Source organism: Eurosta solidaginis, chromosome 5 (genome assembly GCF_040869045.1).
Source record: "Eurosta solidaginis isolate ZX-2024a chromosome 5, ASM4086904v1, whole genome shotgun sequence".
Lineage (NCBI taxonomy): Eukaryota > Metazoa > Arthropoda > Insecta > Diptera > Tephritidae > Eurosta > Eurosta solidaginis.
Window position 1 is genome coordinate 229831434 of NC_090323.1, and position 12353 is coordinate 229843786.

The following is a 12353-nucleotide window of genomic DNA, read 5'->3' on the forward strand; positions in this document are numbered from 1 at the left end:
GGGGGGGGGAGGGAGGGCAGAGTCAGACGGAAAAAGCTTATTAAAATGTATGCAGATTGGCCTAATTTAGGGAAGGACAACGTCTGCCGGGTCTTCTAGTAATTAAAAAAAAAAAGTAATAAAATCAATGAAAATGCGAATATAATATAATATTTTCCTAAAAATGCTTTTGTTTAACTTTGTTCAAATATATGCCGGAATAGATTTCCAAATTCGAATAGCATTGACGAAAAATAATCTTGCAGAGGAAAGAAGAGAGTAGTTTGGAACAATAAGGTCCTTTATGCGGGAAGATCGAGGAAAAATTAGTTTTTCATACAGGTAACTGAGCTGCTTCAAAGTTATAAGACGGAAAAGAAATATACAATTTCTATCCTTTAAATACTCTAGTATTTCACATCCTAGGAGGCGAGACTTCCAATTGGAGACCAAGCCATATACATATCTTGTGACATCAGGGCCGCGGAGAGGGGGGGTGGCGGGGGGCAGCCAGGGCAACGACAGGATTTTGGGGGCCCGGCAAGGCATACATATTTTGTTGCCATAAAAAATTGTTTTAAAATTGAAAATCACTAAACTAAATTCATAAGCATCCAATCTAATACTATGGAGCAAAGTCATAGTCGAAATAAAATGTGATAAGTTAGATAAACGTTTTTGACACAATTTTATAAGCGCTATCTTTCAAAAATGCTTGAACTAACTTAAAATCATATTTTGTTTCGACTATGACTTTGCCCCTATCGGTTTGGTCGTATTGCTTTTTCATTTTTGTAAAAGCCAGCGACATCTGTAAATACAGGCTGATAATAAACTAGAGCGTTAATTTGAAAAAAAAAAAATAGTACACTTGACTTGTTTTGCGAAGCGCAAATTTGTGCAAACATATGAGTATGCCGTGGATAAGCTTACATAGGTCAGTTTCGCGTTAATTGTTGCAAGCTTCGTATTTCTTTTGTCAGTGGTGCAATTATTGGTAAATTTTTTAATGTGTAGAAGTCATCACATTTTTCGGTATTATGCAGAAATTATATAATATCTTTAGCGCAAGCCCTCAGAGATGGGAAATTATCAAGGAAAAAACTATTTGCTCCTTGCACAGCATATCACAAACACTATGGTCTGCTCGTGTGGATAGTGTGAAACCTTTAGCAACTCGCATTCCCCATATATTGAAAGCTATTGATGAAATCAAGCTTTTGAATCTGAGTTCAGAAACAGTAACGGACTTGAAAGGTATTAAAGCATATATGGGGAAATTTTGGTGTATCCTCTTAGCCTCCATTTGGCTGAAAGTGTTGACGGTAAGCAACCATCGAAATCTGGTGCTGCAAGCTAGAAATGCCACACTGGACGTGGAAACAGAAAATATACGTAGCCTCATTGATAAGTTTAAGAAGTTCAGGGATCAATGGTCGATCATACTTCAAGAATGTAAAGTTCTGGCAGTGAGTATAAGAGTTGCGAATACCTTCACAGGAAAAGAAGGAAGATAAGAAAGCGCCAGTTCGATGAATTACTTGGCGAATCATCTGAGTGCAATTCCGAAACTCAATTCAAACAGCAAGTTCTTAACGTTCTTTTGGACTGCTTGATTGGTAACATGACAAGATGTTTCGAAGCCGTAAATGACATAGTGATTAAGTTAAGTTCTTTCTGGAAGTATCAGGATCTGACGCAAGAAGGGCTCAGAGAAAAGGCAGCGGCATTCTGCACGATTTATGGCATCGATATTTCTACGGATCTAATAGATAAAATCATTCATCTCAAAGCCATCCACTTAGCAAATTTGGGATGTGATTCGCTGCCGCCATTTGTACTTATAAAAAAATTTCATGGCTTGAAGATGGAAGTATTATTTCCGAACATCTGCATAGCATCAAGAATATTTTGCACACTTCCAGTCAGTGTGGGAGCGTTCTTTTAGTCTATTGTCTCGCGTGAAAAATTTTTTACGTTCTACTATGAGCCAACATCGCTTGACAAGCCTTGCAACATTGGCGTTGGAGTTCAGCCTTGCTCGCAGCATTAGTTTTGAATCGGTAATTTCCATATTCGCAGACCAAAAAGCACGGAAGGTTTTCCTTGGCTGATTCAAGCTCTTAAAATGTATATATTTAGAAAAAGTTAATGTAAGCAAATCAAACAATGAAATCTAACATTTCATTTATATAATTGCTACAGTAAATCTTATTTTATATCAAGGCGAATCTATACCAGGTGGTGGCAAAGCGAATTCAATCAATTCGCCGTGCAGATGAATGTCAATTCAAAAGAAAATTTTCATAGATTTCGATTAACTGACATTTTGTTGTACAAGGCTTTGTATGGAAAATTATCAAGAAGAAGCAATCAGCTGATGGGATAACACCACCTGGTACTGAATTCGCCTTGTTTTATTTTATATGAAATAAAACTGACAATGTGAATTGAAAAATGTATGTATGTTATGTTATTTTTTTTACTGGAATTAGTTTATTTTTAGGGGGGACCGTAAACGCGAACTGTCACAGGGGCCCGGCTCGGCTCTCTGCGGCCCTGTGTGACATTATTGAATACCACTTCAATTTTATTGACAGATTGGGAATCCAGTTTGCTATATATGAGTTCTGGGTAGCAGATAATCAACATGATAAGTTGTATGGCTAGCTTTCTTCTAATAGTAACCGGAGTGTAAGAAGCAGAATATCGCAAGTTCCTCAAGACATAGTAAACTTTACTTATAACAGAATTTACGTGATCAGTACATGTTAGGCCGAAATTTATGATAAAGCCAAGATTAGTCACTTCTCGTACAAAAAAAAAAACACTTTCATGACCTATAAACAGTGGTGGAATGGCTGAGCAGTCCAGTCATTGGAAGCACATATGATTTGGTGCAGTTGAGGCGAAGACCATTATGCGAAGCCCATGCTTCGATAGATGACAGGCCTTCGTTGAAGTCAGCTTTTTTTTTTATTTGGTAAACCATCTATAACTTTTCAGTAAATAACCGATAACTTTTCGATAACATATCGACAACCTTGTTACGTACGGGTTTCTGGTCGAGTGCTTCTGGACCTCTGGACTTAATATCGCCACCCTCAAAGGGTGAATAGTTTTCGGCCTACCCTTTTGTTCTCCCACTTCTGCATAAAATAATCGTGCTATTCAACTGGTAGTCTTGTACACATGTTGAATTCAGAATTTAGTATAAATCGTTTGAAAAATATTAAAACATGTCGCCAGTCGCATTTATGTTGACCCCTTCCAGCCAGCAAGTGATTAACCAAATTCTCCTTCCTGCAAAACCTGTTGCTTATGTTAGCGCTTAATTTACGATGTTCCCTACAATTTCACCCCGCTCCCCTTCCTCCCATCCCTACCATGCGAGGTTAGGTCTAACATATTAGACAAGAGTCAAACGTAACACCAAATTGCTTATAGCCACATCACCGAAGGCAGCGCTCGTATGTGAGTTTTAGGCGCTCGTAGAATGAGCCCTCATCTCATCGTCCTTCTTTCCGTCCGTGCAGATGAATAAAACAATTTTGATTCGTTGCGGATAGCGGCGAGACGTTCCTCAATGTGCCTCATCGATAGTACCTGGCGACCAAGTCTCGCTCTTACCACGACTCAATCGCCGAAACTGCGCTTATTTGCATGGTCGCTCCAATAAAAGTCACAACTTTTGACTGTCTTTTTTCCGTGCTTTGGCTATCGCATCTCTTGGATGGTGGTATTGTCAGCTTTTGCCTGCACGAGGACAACAACCAGCCAGGCATCTTCACCAGTCCCATTAAGGGAACGGATATTGCAGATGTAAGCCCTCACATCATTTGCCTTTAAAGCTTTGCACTCGTCGTCATCATTAAAGGCTGTCTTTTTATCCGAGGCCTGTATAGTCTTTTCACTAGTGTGTGGTGTTACAGGACGGTTCCCAAGCCCAGCGGAGAACCCGCACAGCGGTGATGAAAATACTACTAGCTCAGTTGTATGTGCCGTACTATATGGTGGTCTCAGAACTCGCCTTATGTCAAAATATCGCGAATTTGAGCTCAGATGGGGAAATTTCGATACAAAATCTGATTTAGGGTGATCTTATTATTCCGCTCAGTAGTTAATATATTAGAGAGATTTCAGCAAGTAGGTTTGTCTATTTAAATGTATATATACAAAAATTGTAATATTATAATTAATAATCTTGGTTAAGTTAGGTCGAACTGGCCGGCCCCCATACAGAATAAATGAGTCCGCAGTGTTACCAGAATTTTGTCTAAGAACCAAACTGAAAAGTCCTATCAAAAACCAGGACCTATGTTATAAAATAACTCCGTACTCTTGGCAAATACTAGAAGCTTTCTAGGGCCTACGCCACGTGCTGCTTCTATATCTGATAGCAGCATAACTCCTAATAGCTGGACCCTTAGCCTGGAAAGCGCATCACAACACGTGCTCCATCGTTTCCTCCTCCAAGCCGCACTTCCTACATCTGCTATCACTGACGAAGGCGGATTTTGCAGGCATGTGACGCCAGAAAGTAGTATCGGCATGAGTCTACGGTATCAATTTTTAATGATAGATATAAAAGTTGAGGTGCCTGCAGTTTCAGTTATTTCCCTCCAGTGTTTCTACTGCTTTGGTTACGGCTAATACTTCCGCCTGAAAAACACTACAGTGATCTGACAGCTTGTACGATCTGTTTATTACCGAATCAGCAAATTATGCTGCAGACCCTACTCCTTTCGCTACTTTGAGGCCATCGGTGTACATTTTACACGCATATCGCCCCATCAGCCAGTTGGGCACCCTCGCGTCAACCATCCACCTCTATTGTGGATCTACGAGCCTCTGCGAAGCCCAGATATGGAAGAAGATAGTATGTTCCTCCTGTAATTGATGATGATATACTAATATAGCCGTATGGGCTGCGCTCAAGCTGCCCCGAGGCTCTGAACAGCGTTGCAGTTGTTAACGCTATGTTCTTTGCCACCAGGTCTGCAGGTGGAGTTAGCGGAATGACATGCAGTGTAGCCGTTGGGATTACTTCCAGGGCTCCCGTAACGCCAAGCATTGATAAGCTCCATACCCTCTCTAATCTTTGTGCTAAAAAACACAGTTAACTCCTATTCGTCCGTGTGGACTGGTACATAAAAGTTTTTTTTTGTTTTTTCTCTTTTTGCTGCTTTACTTCCTTAAACTCCATTAAACTGTGCACATCTGTATATATAATACTTATTTCTCCCTCTCTTTACTATCAAATTTTCATACATATGTCTCAAAGTATATATGAATGTTTACATAAGTACATACAATAGTATACTACAAAATTACATTCTCACATATGTCTATTTCAGATTGCAATGAGCCCCGAATTTAAACAGACAAAACATAACAAAGGAACCCAACAAACTCAACAAAACACAGCCATCGGCAACGAAACTGCATTGAACATAGGAAGCGAGGACGTAATGCAGTACGTCCCTGCAAATAACGACGAGGACAATGCGACCACAGTGCAAATAAAATCCAAGCACACGCTTGCGGCTAACAGCGAGAGCATAAAAGCTAAACGAACTAAAAACGCAACGAGCCAAAGCAGAAACGAAGCAGCTAAGGCTGCCAAAAGTGCAATACCAGCCGAAGATGATGTGATAAATGTTGGTGTAAATGGAGCAACAGGGTCCTCGCCGATGGCATTGAACCTGGTCGAGGCAGCTGTGCCAACCAAAGTTGGTACAGCTCTTGCAAGTGAGGAGCAACAAAAAAATGTTGTCATAAGCGGTGGTGATGGTGAGGGCGGTGACGGATATGATGGCGGAAAAGGAGGGCTTAGTATTAGTAGCGGTACTCACTCGCGGCGAGAGAAAAAACGGAGCGGCAGCAGTCGTGGGGAATCAGCCAGCAAACAGCAAGCTTCGACGCCAACGACGACTATTAGTTGTGATACATGTTGCCAAATGGAACGTGAGCAATATCAACAACAACAACAAGAGCAGCAGCAACAAAAAACAAACAGCAGCCGCCATCACGACTCGTGGGTTGAGTCCAAACAAAGCAAAACAAGTAAAGAACGAGCGAACAAAATAAAAGACGGCAAAAGTAAAGAGCTTAATGAAACAATAACAACAACAATGAAAGTGAATGAGTCCGCAGACATAGTGCAGAAGCAATCAACAACAAAGCTTGCCATGACAAAAACAATAGATTTAGGAAATCTAACTGACTTTAAGACATGCGCAGTTAATGCAGCGCCAGAAATGAGAGCAGATAAAGCCGACGAAAGTCATACACAACAGAATGAACATGCAGCAGAAGCAACAGTAACAACTATTACTATAACAAGCCCCACTGCGGAAAGCGTTGTATTAGCCACCACAAATGCTATAGTAAATGAAATTGGCGCGCAAAGTGACAACAAAGAAATCACAAGCAACGAAGCTGTCATAATCTGCAGCGCAAAAAACTCGAGCGCGCAACATGTTGCCGTACCCGCAGAGCATAATGTTAACGCCGCTACAGAGCTGAGCACAACTGAGCAGAATGAAGCTGTAGAAACAGCAAAAGCTTCGGATGGTGGGTTAACCAAGTCATATGTAGCAACAACACAAAAAGTTACTGCAAAAATAATTATAACACCAGCTGAACCAACAATAACAACGCCAACTACAGTCACCGATACAACAGACGCAGCAACAGCGCCGGGTGGTACAGTGTCTGCAAAACTGTTAACAGAGGCAGAGGCAACAACGATAACGTCAGCAGCATCAATAACCGATGCAACAGCCACAGAGTTGACTTCGCTATCGCTAGCAACCAGTGTGACCAACTCTACAGTCAGTTGTATTTCGTATATCGCAGGTGTCACTACGCCTTCGTACAGGTATGTCGCACGCGCGCGTTTTTCTTTATAGATATTTTGTACAAACAAAAAAAAGTTTATCAGCCAAAAGCTAATAGCTTAATAATTGCATATTTTCGCACATTTATTGTAGTACAAAGAGTGTGTAAGTGTTTTTTGAGAGAAGAAAAAAGTACCTTTAATGAAAAATTGCCAATAGTGAAAAAATGAAAATGCAAGCGAATATTAGAAAAAAAAAGAAATTTTTTTGTTGTCGAAATATTGTCTCAAATAAAATTGAGTTTTGCTGGGATTTTATGCAAATTCTGTTGCAGCAACATATTTTTGTTGTTGTTAGTGTTGCTCTTTTTTTGTTCAGTGCAATATTTTAGTTGTTATTTCCTTGCAGCTATACAATTTCGTACATACAAACGACAAATGTCTTGCAATAGCATATTAATGTGACTATTTGTGACTTTTTATCGGTTCCATAGATGTAAGAGAGCGTGCGCGTATGTGTGAGTGTTTGTAAATACTTATTACATATGCTGATTACATATGAACAACTTGCATTTTTTTGGCTTCAAGCCATACACCTGTTATGCATACGTATGAGCGTGCGTATGTATGTGTGTGTTAATGCTTTATCACAACAGTTTAATTGTGGCCGGTTTTGTGCTCCCATATCTCCGCATGAGCCAATTTCCCTGTTTTACTTGCATTTGAGTGTTCGGGCAATAAGCACATCTGTTCGCGGATTTAACGGTAAATGCGATCGATCTAAGCCGATTTCACAGTTAAAGCACAATTTACATATATTTAACACCTATGCACATATACATACATACATATGTGTGCGCCCAGCACGCGCCTTTTAATGTTGTGGTTGATGGTGCAATCAAAATTGCTAAAGACCTTGAGTGTAAATCTCCCTAAAAGGAGAGATACACGTGTCGTACGAGATCTTTTTATGTGAAGCAGCATTACAAAAGTACAAAAGTTATCTAAAAAAAATTTGAAAGTGATAATATTTATGTACAAAGTTTATCAAAACGCAATACAGAATTTCTTATATCGATGATTAAAGTGCGAAATGTAGTGTGTACAAAAAAACAAACAATAATAATTAATAATTGCATAAATAACATAATTAAATAACTTTTTACGCAATTAAAAATAATAATTGCATAATTAAAGTAAATATGAAAAAGATTTTAATTAAATTTTATATAATTTGATTTAATTTAACTTAATAAAAATTTAACTTATTTATATTAATTTAGTTTATTTTTAGTTTAATTTAATTAATTTAATTTAAGTAAGTTGAGTTAAATTAAAATGAATATAATAAAATGAAATTATTCAATTCAGTTCAAGTCATTTCAACTCAATTAAATTAAGTTAATTAAATTAAGATAATGTAAATTAATGGCGGCTGCCTTCAATTATATTAAATTAAACTAAATTAAACAAAATTAAATTAAATTAAATTATTATATTAAATAATTTAAATTGAATCAAATTAAATTAATTGAATAGAATTGAATTGAATTGTATTGCATTGACTTGAATTAAATTAAATTAAATAAATGAAATGAAATGAAATTAAAATAAATTAAATTAAATTAAATTAAATTAAACTAAATTAAATTAAATTAAATTAAAATAAATTAAATTAAATTAAACTAAATTAATTAAATTAAATTAAATTAAGTTGAATTCAATTAAATTAACTTTAACAAAATTTGAATAAATTATATTATTAAATTAAATTAAGTTAATTAAATTTAATTAAATTGAATTGAATTGAATAAAACAAAATAAATTAACTTAAATCTAAATAAATTAATTTAAATTAAACAAAATTTAAAGTACATTAAATTAATTAAATTATATTAACTTAAATTAAATTAAATTAAAATAAACTAAATTAAATTTATAAAAAGGAATAGAAGTAGCAAACTTGCCAGTCAAACAAACCACCGTTGTATAGCTAAATGGTTAGCGCAGCATGCCTAAAGCGTACTGATGATGAAGGCTTAGCACCCTTCGAAATGGATCTATCTGCGCAGCTATGGCAGGTTGTCTGAAAAATTTTCTACTTACCTTTCCAAAAACAAAATACAATTTTTCACATTTAGAAAAATTAACAAATAACAACAATTATCATTAGAAAAAAATTATTGTTCTGGCCTTGAGCTCGAATCGAAACTTAAATTAAATTTAATTGAATGGAATTGAATTGAGTGGAAATGAACTGAATTGAATTGAATTGAATTGAGCTGAGTGGAATTGAATTGAATTGAACTGAACTGAATTGAATTGATTTGAATTCAATTGAATTAAATTGAATTAAATTAAATTAAATTAAATTAAATTAAATTAAGTTAAATTAAATTTTAAATTACATTAATTTAACTTAATTTAATTAAACTAAATGAACTTAATTAGAATAAATTCAATCAAAATAAGTCAAATTTCTGAGTTTTTTTTGTCTTTTTTGAGTGTCGGGAAGGAGAAAATGCTTTATGCACTGACCGGGATATTTAAGCCTCACTACGAGACTCTCCTATTGTAGGACTCCATTCTTCCATGAAGTTCTACCCACCAAAACCTAACCTCTTACGGCCCGCGCAATCACTCATACCTGCGACCGCGTTTACCATCTTAGAATATACGCGCGGAAGGTATGCCTGTTGTAAGAGGTGACTAAAATACCAAATTGATGCAAGGGGTTATGTAGCGCAATCCTCTCAAGGGGCTGCCAGCGCAATATATAGCTTCTCCAACCCAATTGGCAACCTCACCTACCCGTGGTGAGTCTTGTCTCATTAACAGCCGAGGCTCTGGCTATCGCGAACTCCTCATAGATATCTAGGAGTGGGAGGGCGGTATGGCCTAGAACGTTTCACGTGGCTATACCAAATCGTTCCCGAGTTGGTCAGACTAGTACCTTTATGGTGCTTGTTACTGGGACCATCAACATCGATAACACTCCCCAAGGCCTTCGGGGAGTGTCCTTATCACTACAACAACAACAGCAACCGTGTTTAGCATTACTTCGGGTACGGATCCGCGCTATGCGAACTCATTTGCTACTCTCACGTGAATGTAGAGATATTTGCGGTAGCAACAGTGTCCGATTAGAAAAGTCGACCTCTCCGTGTGGTCGCCCTAACCATGGTTTTAGTGTAGGAATTAGTTCCTGGCTCCAATTTCCCACCTTTCTGTCTGAGCACTGTTCTTGCCATAGGCGAACCCATTCTTGTCGCGCTTGTATGGCAACAGCAGTTGTACTCGCTTTCGATTCGCTGTCGTATATTGCTTTCCTTCCGTCAGCGAGAGGATACATCGTTATGGTTTCCGAAATGATCAGGACAGCTCCAGCCGAGACTGTGCGATAAGCCGAAGCTATTTGTAGTGCGTCTATGCGTTGGACCGAGGTGAGAGCGATTCAGTCCTGCCGATATTTCATTGCGTTCGCCAAGATTTCTGTACCAGATTTCTGTATAAGAGTATAGAATCCGAGACATATGCAAGAAGCTTCCCTGTACATAGCTTTGGACCGCCAGTGTATGCCATTAATTTATTAACGTTCGCTATTGTGTGCATATCCCTTTGTGGTTCGCGAAGGCGAGCTAATTGCCTAGCTTCATTCCCACATATTTCGTTGTTGTGCGTGTTCCTATTTGATGTTCCCCAACCGTTATATTAATGATATTGGGAACGCCTTTTCGTAAGGATGACAATCTGCGTTTTTGCTGTTGCTGTAGGTCGTCCACCTGTTTCCACTGCGCGTGACCTTCTTTAGTTTAAGATGTGCCAGCTTGCAGCTTTGCGCTATTATGACAGCTGCTATGGCATATCCAATCGTAAAAGACTATCGTAAGTAATGTTTCGGTGATCGGGAACTAGTACTGACCCTGGGCTGCGCCGCCTGATATTTTAACTTTCTGTGGCCGTGGGTGGTTTCGCACATCAGATAACGGTCTGCTAAATAGTCTCTCAAAATTTCTAGTTGGTATTTACTCTAAAATAGCGTTCCTTTGCCGCAAGTCGCCCCACCTGGCTGAGTTGTGAAAGCATTCTTGCCGTCTAGCGTGACCAGCAAGTCCACCGGTCTTGCTCAGTGGGACGTAGTCTCGGTTTTCTTGACTGATTTTATCTTTTCTGCAACGTCTTAAAATGAGGAGTGACCTCTACGGAAGACAATGTGTTGATGTGTCAGTCCTCCCCGTCCCCTCTTGCTCTCGTGAGGTGTTGCTTTAACAGGCTTTCCATCAGTTTTTCTACGGTGTTTAGCATACAAATGGGCGGAAAGCAAATGGTGAGTTGGGATCTCCTTTGCCCTGCGAAATAAGAACTATCTGTGCTGTCTTCCGTCAGCTGGGGAAAATTTCTGCTTCGAGACATTTGCTGTAAAATAAATTGGATTAAATTAAACTGAGCTGAACTAAGTTATTTCAATCTTTAACTAATCATATTAAATAATGTTAACTTAAATGAGACTTTATATAAATTAAGATCAGACAAACTGTTTAAGACTTAATCAAATCAAATGAAAATCTATTTAATTATATATCCTTAATTAAATTTCTCAAATTGAATTAAAACTTCAATATTTTAAATTAAATTTAGATAAATTTAAATAAGTTAGATCAAATTAATTTAAATTAAATATCTAATCAAATTCAGAATTCATGAGCTTAACACCGGCTTATACTAATTGAATATTCAATAACTATCTTTTTTCTAAGAGGAACTGAAAAGAAGGAAAGAAACATTTCCTGGCATATTGCGATGGATCCATTTCGAAAACCGCAAACAAAGTGGTAAAGGCAACTGCAGTTTCATCGTGTGATTCGCGGCTCGAATCTCGGTGAAACCCTTGATAATGAATGAACATGATGATGACTACGTATGCCAGTAAATGTTTCTTTCCTTCTTTTCAGTTGCTCTTAGAAAAAAGATAGTTATTGAATATTCAATTATTATAAGCCGGTGTTAAGCTCACGAATTCTTAATAATAAGTATAAATTGAACACACCATTAAACAAACAAACTTAAATACTAATCAAATTCAATTTGAAGTAATTAAGATTAAAACACCTTACAAAGTAATTTTTTATGCTTCCAAGCTGAGTGAATTGCCAACCTTACACGCCTCCAACAAGCAGCACACCGTCAAAACACGATCAGTGTCTACTTTTTTGAGTTTTTAATTTTTGCAACCATCAATCAAATCAAGCCGGCAAATAAACTTATCGTTTGGTTAAAAAAAATATTTTGAGCAAAAATGGGAAGTGAGAGTGCGTAAAAACAGCAAAGAAAATGCACGAATGTTGATTTTAATTCCGAACGATAAATATAAAAGAAATTTAGGATGAATTACACGAAAAGGCTATGAGGTGGTGGTGATAGCAGTGAGGGAGGTTTCCTGAAGAAACGGAGAAAGGAGTTGGAGTTTTTGTTTGTCTGTCTGCCTGTTTGTACGCGCTAAACTTAATAACTTATGCAAGAAATTAATGTTGGT

At 37.5% G+C, this 12353-nt stretch overlaps 1 protein-coding gene across 1 annotated transcript in view; it reads left to right on the forward strand.

The window, feature by feature from the left end:
* RhoGEF3 (Rho guanine nucleotide exchange factor 3) overlaps positions 1–12353 on the forward strand; it is a 666916-nt gene that overhangs the window by 48851 nt on the left and 605712 nt on the right. Inside the window, exon 3 of the mRNA XM_067792017.1 lies at positions 5337–6862. Within this exon, the coding sequence (XP_067648118.1) occupies positions 5337–6862 (1526 nt within the window). The remainder of the gene's footprint in view (positions 1–5336; positions 6863–12353) is intronic.